Genomic DNA, 22,434 nt, shown 5'->3' on the forward strand with positions numbered 1-22,434 from the left:
AAAACACTCAGCAGATTAAACAAAAATGAAAAGCATCATCAGTTGCAGCCCTTTATAAAATGGTGAATAAAAATCAGCTCTACCTCAAACAGCTCCAACAGTGAAATGCTGCCAATTCACTGATGCATATTTTTACTTAAATAGGATTTCTTTTTCAAAAACTGGAGTATTTTGAAAAACTTGTGTTTGTACTTTTTCCTTGAGCCCCTAAACACAGAGGACTGACTACAATACCCACAATTCCAGACAAACAGAGTCACGCCCAGCTCTCTACTCACGTGACGAAGTGTCACATGTTCTTCGGCTTTCTACAATCTGCCAAAACACAGAGGGCTCAGTCATTCTCTGTTGGCTGAGAAACATCAAAGGTATCGTATCAAATTATCTGCATTTTAGCCTCTAACCTTGACTTAGAGACGACGACATAACAGTGAATATAACCGACGTAGAAATATTTCAACATGTGGCCTGTTGTATTTTGTGTTTAGCAGGGTGTAACGTTTGCTAACAGGCTATCGTAGCACGCAGAGCAACAAAGGGCAACATATGTCATTGTTATAATAATGAAAAGAAAAGCGATAATCTAATCACATTTAAAGCTATGAGGGGTTCATTTAATCAGTATTTGACGAAGGCGGCTGAAGGTGCATTTGTGTTGAGGTCAGCTGCAAACCATCAGCACCTTCCCATGTTACCAGTGACGTTAGCTTTACTTCTCTTAAAGTCTCTATAGACAGTGATTTAATGAGAGATCTGCTGCTCTACCGAATAGCTTTATTGTTTGAGATTTATGTTTGCTTTCGATAAATTGATGATCTGTTTTCTTTAAATTAGCTACATGTCACTAAACACAGTGACACTAGAACAGGGTAATGTTTTTAAAATGAAAAACATCATCTAACTAACTAAATAACTAACCAACTAACCTCTTTTAAACTCTTTATCTGTCAGCATGCTAGAGAAGTGCATGTATGTCCTTTTGCAAAACGGAAACAATTCAGGAACCAATGAATCAAAACTTTACTTTAAGGAACCAGACATGATCAAAAACTCCAGAGGGAACCTATAATACACTCACATGGGGGCCAGTAGTGCAGGTTTTCATGTCAGCCATAAAGTAAGCAGCCCACTGTTGCACAAAAGATAATTGAGCTGTAACATGACAGCAAAACTGGAGATAATCCTGTCACATTACATTTCTTAAGAATTATGCCTTAGTCACCTATTTAAATTATATACATATTTCCGCTGCCGTCATCGTCTCATTTAAGAAAACACAATCTGTGTTGTACAAAAAATGACTTATGCTTCTTTCACATTCATTCAAACATTTAATCCAAATTATTTCTTTACAGTAATTTACATAGTATGTTGATATGATAACACATTGTTCAGTTGTTATTTCACAGTACAAGTATCTATAAATTCAAACAATATTTCATTACAGATCAGTCACTGAATGGCTCCAACATCACACTGAAACATCAGCTCCTCCTGACTGTTGTGGAACTAACGACGCTGGACATAAGATTTCAGATGCACCTGAGTGATCTTTGTCCTTTCACCTGGACTCTTTGATTAACTTTACTTACCTTTGGATCCAGAAAATTGGAGACATATTTTCTGGGTTGCGAAAGGCATCACAGGCCGAGCCACAGCCTGAGGATTCATGGCGATTAACGCTGATGTGGAGGATTGGGGTGGAGTTGGCAGTAATGACTCTGGAGAAAGGGCATGGCTCTTGCAGAGCCCCAGCGTGGATTCTGTGCAGCACCTTGAGACGGATAGGAGGAGGAACGGGGGCGTGTCGTCTTTGGGAGCAGTCTTCATCGTAGTGAATGCAGCACTGGGCGCAGGTTTACTCAATTTCCCTGCAGCCTTCAATATGGCAGGAGGCGTAACTGCAGGAGTGATGCTTCAAATGGTGAGGAGAAGTGAAAACACCCCTTTATACAGGTCCTTTCCTGCAGAATGAGGCAGGTGTTCAGGACTAAAAGCTTTTACTGTAATGACATAAACTGGGCCGCAACCTACTTTAAATTTCAGTTGATTTGATTATTTTTTAGATGCATCTATTCATCATTTGCTCTGTAAAACCACAAAAAATACAATAAATGCCATTAGAAATGACTCAAGGCGATGTCTTTAAATGACGCACTAAGTCTGCCCACCATCTGAAACACAATTCAGTTTAACAGAGAGAAGGCAACAACTGTGGGTATTAAGGTCCTTGAAAACTGAAATATTCATGACTAATTGTGCAACAAGCAGAGTTCAAGTTTTGGAGAAAAATCATTCTTAGTTGTTATTTATTAAGAATTTTAGACTGAAAAATGTGGATTATTCCTATTTGTCAGGACTATGTTGTGGTTTCATCAGATTTGATGCCAACATTTGAAAACGACCCCACATTTATCAGACTGTAATTTATATGTTACTAAACCCTGATTGCTGCAAAGAAGAAGCTGACATCTTATTTCTACTACTGAGTGCCGCCCACTTCAACCCAGTGAGAAGAGCACCTGAAAAAAAAAATATTGTTTTATATGATAAATGACTAAAGTTTGTGTCTAATTGTCTGAATGATAACCGATCCTGGCTTCAGTGTAAGCAGGTGCACAGTATTTACACATTAGTCTGCATTGAATTTTAGAATACATTCAAACTGTCTGCTGTTATCAGCTGTCATTTTTTCTTGTGACAGACATAAAACTGCTCTAGACAGTATAATGGGGAACTATAATGTGATGTTTTCCATGTGTTTGTGTTTCAGTGTATGCTGATCTTCATAATCAGCGGACTGGTGATTCTGGGCTACTGCTCCCAGGTTTGTGTCGCCTCAGGCCTGTCGCTGTCTGACTTCCTGGAAGTCTTCATCTCTTACTGTTACTGTAGTTTCTCTTTATTTCTCTCACCACACGCTGCTTTTCTCTCACTTCAATATTTTTTCTTCATTAGTGGTGAAACTATCAGAGCACTGTTCTTGTGTAATAGCTTTTTTGTCCTGCGGTTGTATTGCTGATGTAGTGCATTGCACAGAATCTCAGACTTTCACTTCCTGAATGGCTCAGACTTATGCTTACATGCTAAAACACATACAACATGCAAGTTTGAGTCAGTTTTACATTTAGATCTCTTCTTACTTAATAGATGATATTCATTTGGAGCCAGAAACATCTGCAGTGTATTTCTTTTAAATACAAAAGTCTTTTTAGCTGTAGGATGAACTTTGTCTTGAGGCTTGTGGTACCATGAGAATTATTGACTTGAGTATGATTGAGTGTGCTCATGCTGCAGTTATAAAACCATTACTTTCTCATCAAGCATTCCTTAAACTGAAGATGGTTACAGTCTGTAAGGCAAGGCAAAGCAAGTTTATTTATATGGCACCATGCAGACACAAGGCAATTCAAAGTGCTTTACAGAGGCATGGGGTGTATTTCTTTATTCCAGTCCCTTTACTGCTGAATCCATTACACTTTTATCCTTTTATCCTGGTTTCTTCAGGTCAGTAACGAAAGCACCTATCAGGAGGTTGTTCGAGCCACTTGTGGGAAAGTCACAGGAGTCATATGTGAAGTAGCCATTGCTGTCTACACCTTTGGCACTTGCATTGCCTTCTTTATTGTCATTGGAGACCAGCTGGATCGCTGTAAGTATAGTCGCACTGAATCACCCAACAGCCACCCTTACCCTTGTATAGTTGTCATTACTTATTGTTCTTTCTCCTATATTTCCATGGACTCTGTCATTTTGCCCTACATTTGTGTGTTTGAACAAAGGAAGATATCTAGTGTTAGTGCTGCTGAGCTTTAAAATAATACAAGGTAGTGCCATTATTGAAAAGGGCAAAGAGCATCAAGGATGACACCACTCAGCTTTTTCTCTCAGTAAATGTGTCCCTCATGTGATCCGCTCTTACATTTCCGTGCACTGAGACACTGACAGAGTAGAATTCCTACTCCTGCCTGTTTCTGGAAATAGACTTTGACCTCCCACCTCATTCTGCCTTTTGAAATGAATGAATGAATGGAGTGGCTGTGATGTTCATTAACTACTTTGCTAAATCTCTGCCATGTGTAAAGCAGTTTGGGGCTAATTCCCACCGTGGCACTTTGTAACATTTCTCCAGCATACACCACTGCCTCCCTCTCTACTTGTCTGTCCTTCTCAAAAACATTTCCCTGTTGTTTTTTTTTCCCAGTGATAGCAGCAGTGGCTCATGACACAGATAGTACCGGTGGCTTCTGGTACACTGACCGCAAATTTACCATTGTTGTTACTGCTGTCTTGGTTATTCTTCCTCTCTCCATCCCCAAAGAGATTGGCTTTCAGAAGTATGCCAGGTACAAAGCTCTGTCGCTCTGTCTACTCACTCTGCTTATTTCCTCACTGAGGATTACTTTTACCTTCCATGGTAATCACGTTTGAGTTATCGTTCTTCATTGCAGTGCACTGAGTGTGATGGGAACCTGGTATGTTACCATCGTGGTCATTATAAAATACATCTGGCCAGATAAAGAGATGACTCCGGGCTATGGTCCCACCAGGTGAGCCACACACCCACTCACCATGACACTGCCCTTACTTTATGCAGCTAACAGCTTTTCAGAAACTTCTTACTAATTATTTGAGCATTGTCCAAAGACTCATTCAAGCAGAAGCATCTTCATCCTCGTCATCTTGCTTTGCTTGAGTCGCTAAATCACTGTGTTTGTTACAGTTCTGCTTCCTGGACTGCAGTTTTCAATGCAATGCCCACCATATGCTTTGGTTTCCAGGTATTTCCTCATATGGTATCATTAAATGATTTGCCTCTCTTATTATTTGAGTATAAAATCGATGAATCATTTTTGCCTTATCTTCTTTCTCCTGATCTCTCTCTACAGTGCCATGTCAGCTGTGTGCCAGTCTTCAACAGCATGAGCAGGAAAGAGATAAGACCTTGGGGACTTGTGGTCACTCTCAGCATGATAATCTGCCTCTTTGTTTACACAGGAACAGGTACTGTCAATGTGTGCGATGTGTACTCAGTGTTTACTCAGTGATGATGAATTGGGTGATACACTGAAATATTTATTTCAAAAATCAAACTTTGTAACAAGCGACAGCTCATTTTCTCCACTTTATCGGTTCTCTTGTCTCTGAATCTGATATATAGCAATCACCATATGATGGATCAGTGTTTCAATGTCAGTTTACACTACACTGACGGCAAAAGAGAAATATTGTGCAGCTTTGTTGCAGGTCACATGACTCGTGACTGGCTGTCAGTACTTAAAACGCTTGTGATTTGTGTTGATCAGGTGTCTGCGGCTTCCTGACTTTTGGCTCCAATGTCAGTCAGGACGTGTTGATGTCGTACCCTCCTGATGATATTGCTGTGGCCATCGCAAGAGCTTTTATTGTCATCTGTGTGATCACATCCTACCCCATTTTACACTTCTGTGGCAGGTCAGATACACTGAAAATAAAATGCTGTTGAGGCTGGACTGAGCTGATATTTATATTTAAGAATAAAAAGAACTTATCATATATCGACTGATAGTTATTAGTTTTACATAAACACACTATGTAATGGAAACACTTTCTAAATTAACTTGCATATCTTCAGCATTTCTGTTACTTTCTGGCAAAATATACGCCGATACTGATCTGATCTGAGATAAGATAATATCGTCTGATCAATGAGCCAGAACGATTTATCCCTCTGGTTTTGTCTTGACTTGCTGATGCACTGATCTGAGATACTAAATCATTATAAGGATCGATACTGAACTTATTAAATGTATTGAGCATGGGCAGAATGTGACATACCCACATTAAATATGTTCAACTGAATCAATCAGGGACTGTTTTTAATAGAAAAAAAAAATGTATTTGCACAAGCCTAAAAATAATTCTAATGTATGAACTTGTATGAAGCTTCATGTCACCTCACACATAAAAGAATGATTCAGTTCAGTTAGATGTAAAGATCCATAAATGGAAAGAGGCGAAAAGAGCACTGTTGTTGGATTGATTTCAGCCAATACCTTTGTTTAGTTTTCAGAATGAGTATTGGGGAGGAAAAAATTACAAGGGTCCGGTGCTTCCCTTGTGTGTGCTACAGAAAAGTTTCGTTATTTATCGCTTTAGTTTATGGAGCATTTCCTCACTGCTCTCTGGTGTGATCATGTGTCTTTCCAGGGCAGTTATAGAAGGACTTTGGCTGCGTTTTCAAGGTGAACAGGTGGAGGTGTGTGTACGTCGTGAGCAGAGGAGGAGGATCCTGCAGACCCTTGTGTGGTTTGTCGTCACCCTCATCCTCGCCCTCTTCATCCCAGATATTGGTCGGGTGATCTCGCTGATCGGAGGATTGGCGGCCTGTTTTATCTTTGTCTTCCCAGGTAACACTGCCCTCATCGTGTGCACTGTTTCAGACTTCCTTACGACCCCAATTTAAATGTCTCTCTGTAATGTCTTTATGTCATGTCTCTTAAACTTAACAGGTCTGTGTTTGATGCAAGCCAAACTATCAGAGACGGACAGCCGGACAGCCAGGTGAGATGCTGCTTATTACATCACTTTATTACATCATGTCACTTACTGATGTTTAGAAGGTTTCTCCATATCTCCAGATCCTCAAAGACTAACCATCTAAATAAAAAAAAAAAAAACTTTTAGCCGTATAATGAAGCATTTTTCAAACATTTCCTAAATTGTGACTCTATTCCATAATCAGAACATGGCAGTAAAAATAAAAAAAATCACTTTTTTTTTTTTTATTGATAAGATTAGATGTTGAAATACTGTGTAAATATGCAGAATTGGGTGTTATTTATCTGCTCTGAGTGAGCCTTTCACATCAGAGTCATCTGCTACACTCATTTCCACTGTCCTCTCTTTCACAGCTGGCATGGATTGGTAGTCTTTGGTGTTGTCATGGTTACAATCGGAGCTTTCATCTTTGGTCTCACCACAACCAACTCCATCTATCAAGACATCAACAGCTAAGAGGAACATTTTTCGCAGAGCATGTGGTGTCCTCATTATTGAAGACGAGGGAGGGGGGGGTGTGCTTAGTCCTGTGCTGCTATTCTGAACTACTGGATAAGATGGAGAAGCATCTCATGACACTCATTTAAAAAAAAAAATCAAGACCACTGTGGCATCCCTGCTCCCGGGTTAAAAGCCCCAGAGCTCTTTGCTCAGTCAGGGAGTAGTCGAAGACACCACACAACGCCAAGTGACTTCAGAAACTTTGCCTTTTATTTTCTGTAAAATTTAAATTGCATGTTTTATGTTTTGATGATGGGTTTAACTTGCAGTGAAAATAGTTTGACAGTGTAGCCATTCCACAGGGCCACAGAGGGCCTCCCTTGTCTCTGGACCCTGTATGGGTGACGCATTCCTGTCCTGTTTACAAGAGCTGAAGGACTTTGTATAGAAAGGTCTTCAAATCAGATTGATTGTTTTTTTTTTTATAATGAAATTGTACCAATTTGTGTATTTTTAACTTGCATGTCAAAGTAAATGTTTCTTATCATTGAATCGACATGTTGTGGTTCCCAGGTCTAATCCAGGTCTAGACTCTATATTGGCGCCGCTGATAGTTTGTCCACTAATTGAGAATTTTGTTTGTTTTTCCTATGAAAAATTTAACTGAGTGATAGGATTGCACCCGCGAGGACACAGCATTGTTAATGAGGGAGGTGCTAACTGCAGGTCTTGTTGATTTGTTCACGTCCAGTCAGTACCTCTAAATGAGTGGAAAATGTGAGGTTTTCAACTACATAGCCATGGTAAACAAATCATATTACATTTTGGAATAGATCTAGGAAGTCATTTTAGTTATTTATTTTTTTATTTTTGTTGGTTTCTTATATATTTCATAAAGTTTTGTACTGTGAAGGTGAGGTTAAACCATATTAGTTAAGACAGGTTTGCAAAAGTACAAAGTTACAGTCATGTGCTGTAAGCCCGCAGACCTTTAAAAGCAGGTGGTTACTTCTATGTCCAGAACAATTAAGTGTCAAACAGGCTGAAAACCACAGCTGTGTGCCTCCCCAAACGCTGTGCAGCACAGCATCACCTCCACATTCAGGATATGAGAACTCAGACTCTTTCAGGACTGTCAATTCCTACAGAGCAGGGTTTTGAAAATGACGCCGTCTTTGTGAATGTAAACAAGAGATTGGAGTATCTTACACAGAATTCAGTTTGCACATGTACACACTGCTACTGGCAGTGATGTGTGGAAAAGTCAAGTAGTTGGACTCTAAGTGTGAGGTTTGAGTTACTTGAATCAGCTGACACCACTGCAGAAACTCAAGAATGATGAGTTATAAATAATTTTTGTTCTTTTTTGACTAAAACCAAAGTGTGAACTTTCTTTTTTTTTTTTATGCCCCAGCATTCAAAACCTCATCTATTCAACACTAAAGATGTTTAGAATATAAAGTATGTTTAAATGATTTACAATGCCACAGTGATAAAAACTAAAGGGTATTTAATCCTGGTTTTACGTTTATTCAATTACACTTTATCAGCTTTGGGGTTGCTAAGTGTGTTATGATCCATAATTCAAGTGAGATTCAAGGCTGACAGCCATTTGATTCTACTATTTATTCAGGTTTTTATCAAACTAAGCAATAAGGTGTTTTACTTTTGTATATGAGGGACAGACATGGTAAAAGGGATTTTTTTTTTCTTCCCAGAAAAGCAAGTACATTGTATTAGTCACACAGGTGACAAATACAACATAATTTTGAGAAAGGGAAAGAAGCTGTAGTCAAAACATTAATGAATCCTCTGTGGGACCAGTACAAAAAGTAAAGTGTCAGACTTTTTATCTTATTTAAAAATTTTTGCAATCATTTTTGGAATGTAATTTGTTTTCAAACATTTGTGTCAAATTTTTATGATTTTTTTTCTTTTACTCTTGGTGCTACAGATGAGTGGATAGCAGCTTCATCTATAACTTCTGTCAGTGATTTATTGTTTGCTGGTTGGAAGAATGTACAACTTTTCTCAAGGCATTTGTTCATCAGAAATCATTTTTCCTTGTTTCTACAGAACGATGACGCATAAAAATTATGTTCATTGGCAAGTTTTAAAGGAACCTGCCTATGATATGATACTCCAATAAATTAACTACAATCAATGTCTGTGAATAAATATGACAATCCATGTGTCAGTGGCAGTTCAACAAAACATTTAATTAAAAGACAAATGATGAGTTAAGTTGCAGTTTTTAACAAGACAGTTTGCTCTGAATTTACTGACAATGTTCAATCACCTTGTATCATTTACATTTGCTGAAAATATTGATATGACAAAAACAAACATTCTGCTTTACATCAGTGCCACAGAGAAAAGCATTATTTAAAAGTACAGTACAATGTGCTATGTATCTGGACAAAGACTCTGTTTTGGCTTTATGTATTCACAATACTGGCTTTACAGTGTAAAAGGCGTAAAACACAGATTAAAAAAAGAAAGAAAAGCTTTTCACATTCATATTGTGTGATCAGTGTAGGAAGTGCAGCCCTTTTACACATACCTTGAGGACAATAATCTGAACCAAAATATAGTTTGAGCCAAACAGACTGTCCTTAAATGACCAAATCAGTCAGTTAATCTCAATCCAAATAAGCCTGTGTTTCACCTTTGCTAAAGACCAGACTGAAGCCAAAAAAGTGACTTAAGCATGATTATTCAAGTTTGTTAACTTGTTTGGTAAGTTTTGATCCTTTGAAATAGAGGGACATTGTATAAAGGGCTGTAATTCCAACAATGTTCACCTAGTAAAGAGACGTAAACATCCTCAAATCTCAAAATTGGCACTTGAATCGTTGCATCTCAAATCCAATGTGATGCAGAGAAGAGTCAACACACAGCACTGCAAGAACAATGAAAAATAATAGCTGCTTTAACAGTCCTTTTCCCTCTAAATTCATCTTCCCTGAGAAAAATGTACCATCTAACAAGTGGCCAGTACAGGTTTATATACAAGTGGCAGGAAATAGTCAGTGAATGCATGAATTTGTCCTAAAATATGGTCGGCTCTTCATCCAAGTTACAATTCTGAACACAATCTATCTTAACTGATGACACACAAATCATTGTACTATTCTTGTCCATGTTGAAAATATCATTCAAACATTGACAGTGTAGGCTGGAAAAAGTGTGTGAACCTCTTAGCTAATGACATCTACTAAAGCAAACTGGAGTCAGGAGTTATCAGGAGTCCAACCAATGAAACCAGACAGGGAGTATGGGTTAGGGTTAACAAACGAACAGACAACATATTGAGTTTTATGTTCAGAAGAAACATCTGCGGCTGTGAAACACGCCTTGCAAAAAAGAGCTCAAGAACTGTTGATTTGCATAAAGCTGAAAGGGGAGATGACTCTTGAGTTTAGATATACATCAGTCCACAGTCTATAAATGGAGATGTCTTAGTTCTGTGACTACTCTACCTAGAAGAGGGCGCCCTGCTAAGATGAATGCTCAGTGAGGTACCAAAGAATCTTAGAGTAACACCTAAAGGTTCAAAGGAATGATTGGCGCTGGTTAACAGCTCTGTTCATGAGTCGACCATACGCAAATGATGATGAGTGATGAAACTAATGCTTATGAAAACTATGATAAAGAACTATGGTGTAAAAAAAAAGAAAAAGAAAAAGAAAAAAGGAACTGCATACTAACATGAAAACATTATCCCAGAGGTGAAGTACAGTGGAGGGAGCATCATGATTTGGTGTTTTGCTGCCTCTGGACCTGGACACACTCGTCCACCTGCTGAAGCAGCTCTACAGAATGACTTCAAAAGAAGAAAATCCACCTGTAGGGAGTGGCCCAGTCAGAGCCCAGACCTTAATAGGCAATTAGGGAATTGCTGCCAAAGGAGGTTCAACTAGTTACTAAATCCAAAGGTTGACTTACTTTTTCTACCAGCACTGTGAATGTTTGGTGGGTGTTTTCAACAAAGAGTATAATTGTTGGTGTGATATTATCTTAGGGACACTGTGCTTGTCTACATTTATCAGTCTGGAAAACCTGGTCATTCCAAATAATTCACATATTTTTTCTTGACACTCTACACACATACTCATCTTTTTCATGACTCAGTAGAAGCCATTTGTTATGAATGACTGGAACATGTGGAAAGCTGGACCTGGAGCCCACTGAGGAACCATGTGACCGGCACCCTGAAACACAGGACAGTGGTATTTCACATCACCAACCTAAAACAGCACAGCCATGCTTCTATGGCAGACACTAAACAACACACTGGTGGTTACCTTGACTGTCAGGAAAGTTATGTTTCCAAACTGTTGGTAGAAACCGGCAATCTGGTCTTCATGAATCCAGCTCTGATACTTAGTGGTTGCCTGAAAACATTTATTGGTAGCATTAAGAAATGTGTCTGTTTGTAGTTTGGTATGAGATCTTTCCTGAAATTAAAGTTCCTACCTTCAGGCCAAGGTCCTCCACAAACCACTGGTCTCCCAGGAAGTTGCAGGCCATGTCAGTGTCTCCATTGTAGACGAGCGCCCGCACGCCCAGAGAGAGCAGCTTCAGATACACCTCCTTCACAGTTGTGTACAGGGTGGTGTAATGCTCCCCAACAATATCACTGCAATGAAGAATTTGTTATCAACATGATAAACATGTCACTGACCTCCAACCTAACCGCACACATACAATATAGTTACAGAAGACTGTCGATCCAACAGATTACAGGCTGAAATTACTACTTCAATGTGTTAAAAATCAGTATTTATTTAGGGGAAGATTAGTAGAATCCACATATGGTTTAAAAACAACAGTAGTGCAATGTGAATACTTTTTACTGTGCGCATTTATCCCTTCTGTTGTCGTCGTGTGTACAGAAATGCGTTGCAGTGCTTTCAACAAGCCAGTCAAGGGTTACAATCAATACAATGTACTGCTGAAATTACAAAAGTAAAAGAGATTTGGATTCATCTTTGGGTGGCAAGGTCAGATCTGATGTAATATTGTGATACAAAGAGTTCCCACAGCTCCTTGTTATTACATTATTGACGCGTCGACCACCTACAGACAAATACCAACAGGAAGGACTTGGGATGACAGTGATGTCATAATCATGTAATCACATTCGTTATTTTACTGTAACACACCTGCAGATGTCCCACGGTGGCAGCGTATCTGGAATGTGTAAAGCTTTCCTCACATCGCCTCTGTTCAGCCAGTTCATCTGAGCCGTACTGTTGATGCAGGGAGGAACTTCACCCAGAGACACGAAGGGAGTCGCTCTGTCTGAAAACTTCATTAAAAAGATGTTAATCATTAACGCTACAGGACAATGAGAATTTGAAGCACAGGTGCAAGGCCAAGAGGGGAAACGCTCACTTTGTGGCCTTGAGGATTTTTCCTGCAGTTCTTAAACAGATGACTCATGGTTCTCTCATAGCCTCTGTGGGATCTTCTCTGCCCCTCACAATCCAAGTAGAGGGCATACTCATTAAGTCCGATCTCATACACAATATGAAAAGCCATGGTCACCTGAAGGGAGACAAGGACAAAGTAAAATTTGAAAGAGTAGTGCCAGGAATTCCCAGCTGTATACTGTAGAAATAGTGCATACGTACCAGCTTATTGCACATCTCTGAACTGGAGTTGTAAAAATTACAGCTCCCCTTCTCACAGCAATTTATGTTCAGATCACGCCACAAACTGCAGACAAAACAAGGCTATAAAATGACAATCTGCATCAACTATGTGTAACTTTCACCTTAGCTTGATGTCAGTAATTCTGTCATATTGATCTAAAACATTAAAATGAGACACTCTGTAAGGTTGTATTGCATGTTGGTAACTTTGGTTTAAGGATGTCCTGAACGTGAACTTTAGGTAGGCTGCTGACGTTTGGGGGAGCAGGAGATCACGGAGTCTATTACACGTCAAGGGTTTTATGGTTATTTTGGTGTTTAGAAGATTATCTACGTCCTGGCAGAGATTTAGTGATGCAGGTACTTCCCGGAGGATGTAAGCAATAAAAGTGAAACACTGAGAGAAAGGTTTTGAGGTCAAACAGATGATAATTACCAGGCCCTGATCAAGTTAGGATACAAGCAGCTCAAGTTCTGTCATTCAGTGAGAGACCTGGTGTACCCAGCACCAGATCTGTCCTTTGTGCACAAATAAACCAGCCAAATTGAAGCGTTAACTTGTTGGTCTGATAAGTACACCTTTTCATCTCTCGGTCACAAGAAATCATCTTTTCACACTCTGTATGTTACATTGGTTCTAGTAGAATAACAACCATAAAAGTAAATTTGAATGTTTTGAATTTGGTTTTCTGAAATTTAGGGGGAAAAAAAGCAGTATGTCCCAATTCCACACCACAAACTAAATGTAATCTGTACTGCTGTATGTACTATATTCTTACTGTCCTACTATACTTTTTGGCTGTTAGTATTTATAAAAATACAAAAGTGTCCGACAGCACACTCAATGACATACTCAAAACCTGCTCAGAATTCATGTTTAGTATAAAATTCAGAAACTGCTAAGGACTTAAAACATTCAAATACTCTGCTATTCTGATGAATTGACCAATGAATGATGAAGCTGTATTCTGTAGATCTTGTATGTGGTGTCTTCAGACTCCAGACAGTCTTTCATTTTACACATGATCTATCTAAAAATCTATCTAATTTGACGTTATGCATATTTTGTGTGGGGGAGCATACAAGCCTTTCATGGCTTTTGTACATTTTCCCTCAGAGTAAAAGCAAACAAGCTTCCGCTACAAGGTGCCACTTACTCTTCTCCAAAGAGGCCGTGATAGTAACCAAAGTAGATCAAAGCTTGGTCATTGAGGGCAAAACTGCTGATACCATTTCCCACTGCAAAGCCCTGAAAACAAGTGAACAATCAAAAATAAATATGCTTGGCTACGTGCCTCTAAAGTACTGATAGTGAGCAGCTGATGGTGCTGCTGAGCAAAACATCTGAGGCTGAAGATAAACAGAGGCTTGCAAGAAGCAACTCACCTTGAAGTTGATTTTGGCAGATCCTGTAGCCACGCGCAGGCTGAGGGTTGGTGCGTAAATTCCACCATAACTCTCTCCAAAGATGAATAAATCATTTTGAGTGAAATTGGGGAACTTGACAAAGAAACTCTGGAGGGCTTTATAATTATCATCAGCTACCTAAGAGAAGAACATATGAAATGGTTTCTTGTCCAGTATGGTCTCTGGTTGTTTCTAAGCATTTCTTTGAATTTTAAAATCTATTATGACTTATCTAACAGATTGAACTGACCTGGTCATCATCGGTTGCATATTTTTGGTCATCAGAGTAGGAGTATCCCACTCCTGCAGGAGATTCTAGATACAACAAGTTGGCAATCTTGTTCCAGCTCAATGTGTTCTCATACAGTGTGGCTCCATCATCATTCACCTGAAAAGCAAAGTCCACAGTGCCTATTCAGAGTCACTTTGATTCAGTGCACAGGTATATTTATACACACAGTGTGCACGCTCACATGAAATGGTCCATTCTCTGACAGGAATCCATCCAGTGAGCTACAGCCAGGACCTCCATTCAGCCAGAGGACCACAGGGTCTTTGACTGGGTCCCTCTGAGAGGTCACAAACCTGCAGGAGATCAGGACTAAAGTTAGATACTGTAAACTGCATGACACAGTTGAATGCAAAACTTTGGGTTCATACATGCTATCTTTTGCACATGTATCATTGACTGATTATTTTTCTTATTTATTTAAGCTCATGAACTAAAAAGGAACAGCACATCAACATTTGAGGATATTTGACTGTACGTGTTGCAGTTTGAGTATTTACTTGCCAAAACAAATGTTTTTTTCTCCATTGTGTGTATTTTCTGCTTTTTCTGGTATTGGGGTATTGCACTTCATCAAGAAAATCATCAGAACATTAATCGATTATTAAAATAATTGATGGCTGCAGCGCTACACCTAAATAATGTCATAAATAGCCAGTCACAGGGGACTCTTTACTGCAGAACTTTTGATACTTAAACAACATTTTGCTGATATTACTTCAGTACTTTTACTTAGGTAGGTTTTTATACTGTTGTATTAGTACTTTAACTAAAGCAAAAGAAGTGCATACTTCGTCCGCCAGTTTCTTACCAGTAATGGAGAAACTTCCCCGGCCGTGCCTGGAGGTACCCTGACCACTGTCGGTAGTTGGGTTTGAACGTCATACCTGGCAGGTACGTCACCTCATCAGGAGCGTACTGAGCCCGGGAGCCGAGCTGCAACACGGCCAGCAAACACACCAGCAAACTCCCGGAGAACATCACCAAACCTCACTCACTTCTAACAACGACAACACAGCAGCTCGCGTCAGTTTAAGGGAAGGGACGAGGCTTGTTAGCTGACTTCCTCCAGAGTCTTCAACTGTACCTCCGCGTGAACATGACCAACCAGTCATGTGACTGCTGCTGCGGGTCACGTGACCAGCGCCTGACTTCCCACGGAAATATTAGACATCGACATTGCAAAGGCAGGTCTGAAATGTTGGAAGCTGGCTTCTTCAGTTATCATCGAATTGTTATGTAAAAACCGGAACCCCCCAAAAACAGTTTTAATGCAACACATTTACAGTACAAGTACAGGAGCGTACTATACCACTGAGACATGAAAGATATATGGTTTTATGCAAAAGTTTTTTGTTGAGGATGTTTGAAGTGAACAGAAGTAAATACAAACATAGTACCTTTTGAAAAACCAGCCATTCTTCAAATGTTAATTCACAGTTACTTTTTATTTCACAAACTTGACCAGAATTGTGACATGCAAAAGTTTGGGCAGACTTGTAGTTGTAAAGTGAAAGGTTAGGCCTTGAAAGGTATGTCAAGAATTGTTATTATAAATAGTCAGTTGGTTACATTTCTAGATCTAATCATCTCTCTGACTCTTCAAGCCGTGTGGTAACACTAAACAACGATGGGCTCCTCTAAGCACCTGACTGAGGATCTGAAAATGATGCAAACAAAGCAAGTGAACCCATTGAAAGGTATCTAATCGCTTCTGGGTTGAAATTTCCACTGTCTGAAATGTCAGAAATGGCTGTTAAGGGGAACTGTGTAAGTCAAGACAAGATCTGAAAGAAAAGACAACTATCAGATTACAGGTCTGCTGGGTTGAAATGACTGCAAAGGACCTGGAGTGGTGGTGCACTGTTCCACTGTGCACCATTAATGCACAAACAGGGTGTATGTAGAAGAGTCATCTGAAGGAAAATTTACCTGCAACCTCATCACAAAAGTCAACGTTTGTAGTCTGCAAAGCAACATCTGGATAAGCCATAGTCATTTTGGAAACTAGTGCTTTGGACAGATGAAGTTAAAATTGAGCTCTTTGCCCACAATCACCATATTTGGAGTAAAAAAGGAGCAGTATTTGATGGAAAGAACACCTCGCCAACTGTTTAGCATGTGGGTGGAAATACTCTGCTTTGGGGTTGAGTGGCAGCCAGTGACTCAGAAAACATTGCATGGATAGAGTGAAGAATTGATTCCACTAAATATCAACAGATTCTTGATGCAAATATCCTGCAGTCAGTCGAGAAAGTTATACTGAAAAGAAGCTGGATTCTACAACAGGACAGTGATCCAAGCCAGACCTCAACATCCACCATGAACTACCTCAAGAAACACAAGTTGAAGCTTTTGGAACAGCCCTCACTGACATCACTGACAGCCCTGACATCTACATCATTTAAAATCTGTGGGTGGATCTTAAGCACGCTGTGTGTGTGTGTGCAAACAACCTGAAGCAATCTACAGGAAGAGTGGGTGAAAAATTATGTTTCTGCCAATATTTCTAACAAGGGGTGGGTGGGACTAAGTGCCCAAACTTTTCATTTCACAGCACACATTTTGACTTGACACAAAAGGAAACACAAACATTGTTTGTATAACCATGTAAGCCATTACAGTGTCACAGTGAGCCAACAGGAACAATACCAGGACCCTGAAACTGAAACGTGTCAAAATATCTTCTGTGTAACATGTCCTCAAGTCAAAATCAGGGCCATTTGCATAGCACATTTGACACAAAAGCAATTTTTCACATTTAACATGAAATACAGTAGAAAATACATAACAAAACAAAAACAAACAAGCAAGCAAAAAACAAAAAAACAAACACATTGAATGAAACCAAATTTCATGTCTGCAATGGATTTTCTGAGCATGAAATAGTTATGGACAGTGTCCTTACTGAACAACAGCCACCTTCCCCAGGGCCACAGAACTCCTGCCAGTGGGCCAGAAAAAGCCCAGGTTCACTACAAATTTTTGGTAGTTTTGCCTGTTTTACCTGGGTAGAGTTTATATGCACAAAATTAAAGAACTAACACTTCGTGGAATACTTACAGACTGAAATAGAAATTTCTAAAAACTAATTCTGGGCCAGTAAATATAACATGCCGTGTAGCATTATTCCAGCGTGGGAGTACTGATTGTTTTTTTTGGGTATAACTAATATAATACTATTAATATAATAATATTGACTTGGAAGAAATTACAATTCAATAGATGATAGGTGGAGGTGGTGGAATCCCTCTGTCCCCCATTAGTGTAACGCTCAGAAAATATTTGTCTTCTGTATGCTATTGGCTTAGCATTACAGGTTTAATGTAGGTGGAATACACATAAATAATACATTTTCCAGGATACTATAAAATATTATTTTAGTGAGAGGGCACTTAATTGTGATCAGTCGTACGTTTGGACTTTTATTGTGAAGGCAGGTTTATACGCCTACCGGAAAAATACGCGCCTAACTCCATAAGAGTGGACTGGAGTATCAATAGAGTTGGTGCAGTGCTGAAAACATTGGCTTGAATTTGTTATTGCATTGTGGATAAATTTATCTGTTCGCCACAACTCGTATCGCAAGTTAAAATACTGTCGGTTGCCGTCGTCAGGACTATTGGCTTTAGCTAGCGTTAGCTTAGTATCCTGAGCAGCAACTCTACCGCCATTCGCGACAACTATCGAGGTAATAACAATTGTTTGTTGTAATTTTCCTGTTTAATTCATGTAGACAATCTGATTTAGTGCCCGTATCAGCGCTCTTTCGAACAACCAGGACTTTTAACAAAACACTTTATATTAACGATAGTTATTTACGAGAGAAAAGGTACACACAATCTTAGTGTTTCCGGTATAAGTTTTTCATAATAAACCTATCCCAATGAGCTGTAACAATTGGGGAAAGTTCACAAGAAAAGTGCATGACCGTATTGTTTTTCTAAACGTTTTATTTAGACAGGATGATTTCAGATCCACATAAAAACCACACAAAACTATAAAAGTGGTCATACAGGAAACACTGACAAGATCGAAAGAAACTCATTCCGCTTGTGTGAGGCGGGTCCGACGCAGCTGATTCAAACAGAGCAGGGAGCCTCCCGGTTTCATTTGTTTTCTTTTCTTGTCCGGCAGCATGGATCCTGAAGGTGGCCCACACAGTCCAGACGGAGAGACTGCCATGCCAGACCAGAACCCCAAATACCAGAGGAGTCTAAGGAGCCTTAATGTGCTGGCCGCCAGGTTTGTCAAGTTACTACAAGAAGCTGAAGGAGGAACACTGGACCTCAAAGAAGTAAGTGAGCTGAGACCATTCAAGCACACAGCGAAACAAACACGGATCCCATCACTGGAGATATGGTTTCTTAAATGTCACTAATTTCTTTCTTTTCTCCTTTAGACAGTTACTAGACAGTCACTAATTTGTGATATTGTGTAGACAAAATGATTAATAGAGAAAATACAAATAAATTCATGATGACCATTGCTAGTTGCAGCCCCCAAAATAATAATAAATAAACATAATATACACATATCCAATTGCTCATATTCTGTATATAGATCCCTCTGTATAGACATATGTGCAAAATTCAGCCTTTTATGCTTGTCAGTGCTTACAGTGTGCACTGGGAAATAAAAGTTGTTGTTTTTTTGTCTTATTTTTTTTAATTTTCTCAGAAATGGGTGGCTGTTTATTGTTACCTCTGTGTTTCTTACTCACTCTGACCAAATTAAAGTGAATTTAAAAAAGATTTTATTATTTACTTTTAGAAACTAAAGTCCTTTGGTTTTTATTTCATCTTACATTTCAGTTAAAAACTCAAAAATGATATTAAATAGTTCATTCAGTTAGCGAAAACTGTTGTATTAAGTGACTGCAAAAAGTGCCATTAACCTACATAGGAACCAGAGCTTGATATTGTCAAAAATACAACAACAATTTTTTTATTTTTTATTTTTTATTTTTTTATAAAGACATTTGGGAAACTAAAATTCTCCGGATGAGGCTAAGTTGGCTGTGGTGGGTAAAGTGTTTTTTGTGTTCTTTTAGGCTGTCAGGATCCTGGCTGTTGGACAGAAAAGGCGAATCTACGATATCACGAATGTGCTGGAGGGCATTGGTCTGATTATGAAAATATCTAAGAGAATTGTGAAGTGGATGTAAGTTTCCAACCCTGCCTTTTGTGCATGCATTTGCGTATGCATGTGTTGCAAGAGTGTAGTGCAAAATATGTTTTACAAAATATAATACATATGCCTTTTCTAAATAAGAGGTGCATTGCCAGGAGAAAATGCACACGAGTTCACCAACAGACTGACAGAGTTAAAGTCTGAGCTGGAGGACTTGGAGCAGAAGGAATTCATGTTGGATCAGCAGAGACTCTGGGTCGAACAGAGCATCAGGAACACAACAGAAGACTGCAGCAAATATCCTTTTTATTCCTGTTTAAACTTGAACACGTTGATTTTCAACATTTGTCAGTTATTCTATTCCTGTCTGTTTCTATTGACAAAAACTTAGTAGAGATTGCAGAAATGTTATGTATTTGTCTGAAACGTTTCACTTTTTCAGTGAAAATTAGATATTGGACAGGGGGTTAATCCTTTGTGGCACAAAAGCTGTATGGTATTGCTTATAGCTGTAATTTCTTTTGCAAGAGCAAATTCATTTATTATTAAAGCTAACATCTTTTATTATTATAGTTGCTGTCATGCAGCAGCTAGCTCTTCTAGCACAATATTTCAAGTTGAACTTTAACTCAGATCAACCCTGACCTATGTGAATCATGAAGATATCTGCAACTGCTTCAGTGGTAATGTATAATCACTCTCTTGTCGTTCAACCATCGCTCTTCTGTACATTTTTGTGTTGGGGGTATCTTTGAAAAGCCAAGGAGAGGGGCAGTAAGCCAAAGACAGTGCTATCCCTTTGTATTGTGGATACATCTATATTCCACAGAGGAAACCTTCGGGTACCTTCAGGTATTTCAGTAGAGTGAATACACATCCTAGCCTTACTTTTTGAGGAAAATGAGAACAAAAGTCTCCTTGGCACATTTCTTCCTGCCTCATCTCTGCTGCTGTTGAGTTGCATTGATTGATGTTTCGGTAGTAAAGAGATTCAGTGTAGACCAACCTGTGAAACAACTAGAACCTTTGCCACTTTGGTGAAGTCCAGATATGAGCAAAATCTGATGTTTAGGCGATTCAGAGTCGTAACTATCACACAGCTGGAAAAACACTGGTGTATAAAATCATTACGGTGCTTGCATCACCATAACAGCTGACATACAGTAGTTTGTTTTAGAATTAAGGCAAAAAGAACAGCTAGCATTTGTTTGTCTTAAAATATATGAAGACCAAATAAGTTTATTGTCTTTAACTTTTCAGTATCTTGTGTCTCTTCAGGCCACACACTTTTGGCAGTACGAGCGCCATCTGGCACACAGTTAGATGTTCCTATTCCCAAAGCTGTAAGTCCTGCATCAGTGGAACCTACTGTACTGTTTTCTTTTTCTGCCTTTAAATTCAGATGGGATAACTTAGAGTGTGTGTGTGTGTGTGTGTGTGTGTGTGTGTGTGTGTACGTGTGTACGTGTGTATGTGTGTACGTGTGTACGTGTGTATGTGTACATCCTCTTTCAGGTTCAGAACAGCCCAGCAAAGTACCAGATCCATCTGAAAAGTGGCGGTGGACCCATAGATGTCTTACTTCTTAACAAAAACTCTGCCAGCTCTGTTCCTGTTGTACTTCCAGTCCCGCCGCCTGAAGAAATTTTACAGAATGCTAAGTTAGCCATGTCCACTTCAAATGCAACAGGAAGCAGTACTGCACCCTATCAGGCATCAGCTGTCACCAAACATTGCACTAAATCAAGGCAGATGGCCATGGAGGATGTGCAGCCTTCTCATGCACCGTCATTTGTAAATGCTGAGCCCAAAAGATCTCGTGCTCCTAAATGTGAGTATTTTAGTTTGTACAGTTTCTGTTGATAGTGAAACCTAAACTGGCCAAGTATGTTTGTGCATACAAGGAATTTGACTCCTGTTTCTCTGTTTGCTCTCGGTGTACTTACTTATAATACACAGTGGCAGTAATAATGTCCCGGGAGATACACATGGGCATAGTTCAAAACCAAGGACAACAAAGCTGAGCAAAGATTAATCAAAAATGAACATATGACTAGTTTATAAATGCAAGTAAGTTTAAAAAATAAGATTCATACATAGAGCAATAACAACAGACAGAACATATATTATCTATACAAGTCAAAGAGTTTCTTTAGCGTTGAACGGAACTGAACTCAAGAAGAGATAACACAAATGTCAAGTTCTTCTTTCAGTAGCAGATGAAATCAGTTTATTAATTATATATCGCAGTGGTTACTGGTTCTGCTGTGTCTTTCTCTGTGAATATTTCTTTTATACTCATGCATGCTCATACAATAATGTCTTAACATCTCATGAATGTTTCTCTCAGTGTTGAGTGTTAATTTAAAAAAATCTTGTTTCCAGTGCGAGATTTATCAAACGAACTGAAGGACCTACTAGACCCATCCAAAGGTAATGGCTTTTTATTGTTGCTGTTTACCTGAATTATTTATTTTCATTAAATTTGTAAAGTCATTTAATTTGACTGTATACTAGTATAATATTATATATTCCCTGATTTTTGTAGAAATAATGAGTGCTGGTCTAATCACAAAGCTTATGACCTCTGAAGGTAAGCCCACTTTATTTTCTGACTTCATATCTTATTGGTGTTTGTAGTATATTTGTATTAATCACATGTATACTTCTGCTCATCAGTTTTTTCACCACTCTTCCGTCGATCGCCGCCGCCACCATCTGAACAAGAATATGTCTATAATCTGGACGAGAGTGAAGGCCTCTGTGACCTCTTTGACATCCCTGTGCTCAATGTTTGATCATGAACTTGTGGTAAAGATCCTCTGGAAATGTATATAGCAGTCTGTTTTTGAATAGTTATTTGATTATAACAAATAATAAACGAATGATTTCAAATATCGTGTCAACCTCATTCATTTACTGCGAATTCATTACAACACCACAAACTACAGCTAAACTTTGTTG

The 22,434-nt window shown here is 39.0% G+C and overlaps 3 protein-coding genes across 3 annotated transcripts; 2 read left to right on the forward strand and 1 right to left on the reverse strand.

Moving 5' to 3' along the window:
• The first annotated feature begins 288 nt into the window (after positions 1 to 288).
• slc38a7 (solute carrier family 38 member 7) lies at positions 289 to 9,145 on the forward strand. The gene is made up of 12 exons (XM_023395731.2): positions 289 to 368; positions 1,448 to 1,924; positions 2,774 to 2,827; positions 3,508 to 3,652; positions 4,205 to 4,346; positions 4,452 to 4,550; positions 4,724 to 4,781; positions 4,890 to 5,004; positions 5,307 to 5,454; positions 6,190 to 6,389; positions 6,492 to 6,543; positions 6,894 to 9,145. The coding sequence occupies exons 2-12, from the start codon at positions 1,670 to 1,672 to the stop codon at positions 6,994 to 6,996; spliced, it is 1,371 nt and encodes a 456-aa protein (XP_023251499.1). The 5' UTR covers positions 289 to 368; positions 1,448 to 1,669; the 3' UTR covers positions 6,997 to 9,145.
• Positions 9,146 to 9,179: 34 nt separating this feature from the next.
• LOC111646244 (lysosomal protective protein) lies at positions 9,180 to 15,435 on the reverse strand. The gene is made up of 11 exons (XM_023395692.2): positions 15,149 to 15,435; positions 14,522 to 14,633; positions 14,299 to 14,436; positions 14,028 to 14,186; positions 13,799 to 13,890; positions 12,621 to 12,705; positions 12,382 to 12,534; positions 12,150 to 12,295; positions 11,461 to 11,623; positions 11,289 to 11,378; positions 9,180 to 11,195 (listed from the first exon to the last, which is right to left on the reverse strand). Exons 1-11 carry the CDS (start codon positions 15,316 to 15,318, stop codon positions 11,112 to 11,114), a joined length of 1,392 nt encoding a protein of 463 aa, XP_023251460.1. The 5' UTR covers positions 15,319 to 15,435; the 3' UTR covers positions 9,180 to 11,111.
• Positions 15,436 to 17,830: 2,395 nt separating this feature from the next.
• On the forward strand, positions 17,831 to 22,365 carry LOC111646255 (transcription factor E2F5-like). The gene is made up of 10 exons (XM_023395707.2): positions 17,831 to 18,028; positions 18,475 to 18,634; positions 19,391 to 19,500; positions 19,612 to 19,767; positions 20,110 to 20,153; positions 20,749 to 20,813; positions 20,986 to 21,301; positions 21,856 to 21,903; positions 22,019 to 22,063; positions 22,150 to 22,365. The coding sequence occupies exons 2-10, from the start codon at positions 18,476 to 18,478 to the stop codon at positions 22,266 to 22,268; spliced, it is 1,062 nt and encodes a 353-aa protein (XP_023251475.1). The 5' UTR covers positions 17,831 to 18,028; position 18,475; the 3' UTR covers positions 22,269 to 22,365.
• Positions 22,366 to 22,434: the final 69 nt, after the last annotated feature.

The sequence above is a fragment of the Seriola lalandi genome, unplaced genomic scaffold (assembly GCF_002814215.2).
Source record: "Seriola lalandi dorsalis isolate HSWRI2012SDOR001 ecotype SW California unplaced genomic scaffold, Sedor1 jcf7180002054968, whole genome shotgun sequence".
NCBI lineage: Eukaryota > Metazoa > Chordata > Actinopteri > Carangiformes > Carangidae > Seriola > Seriola lalandi.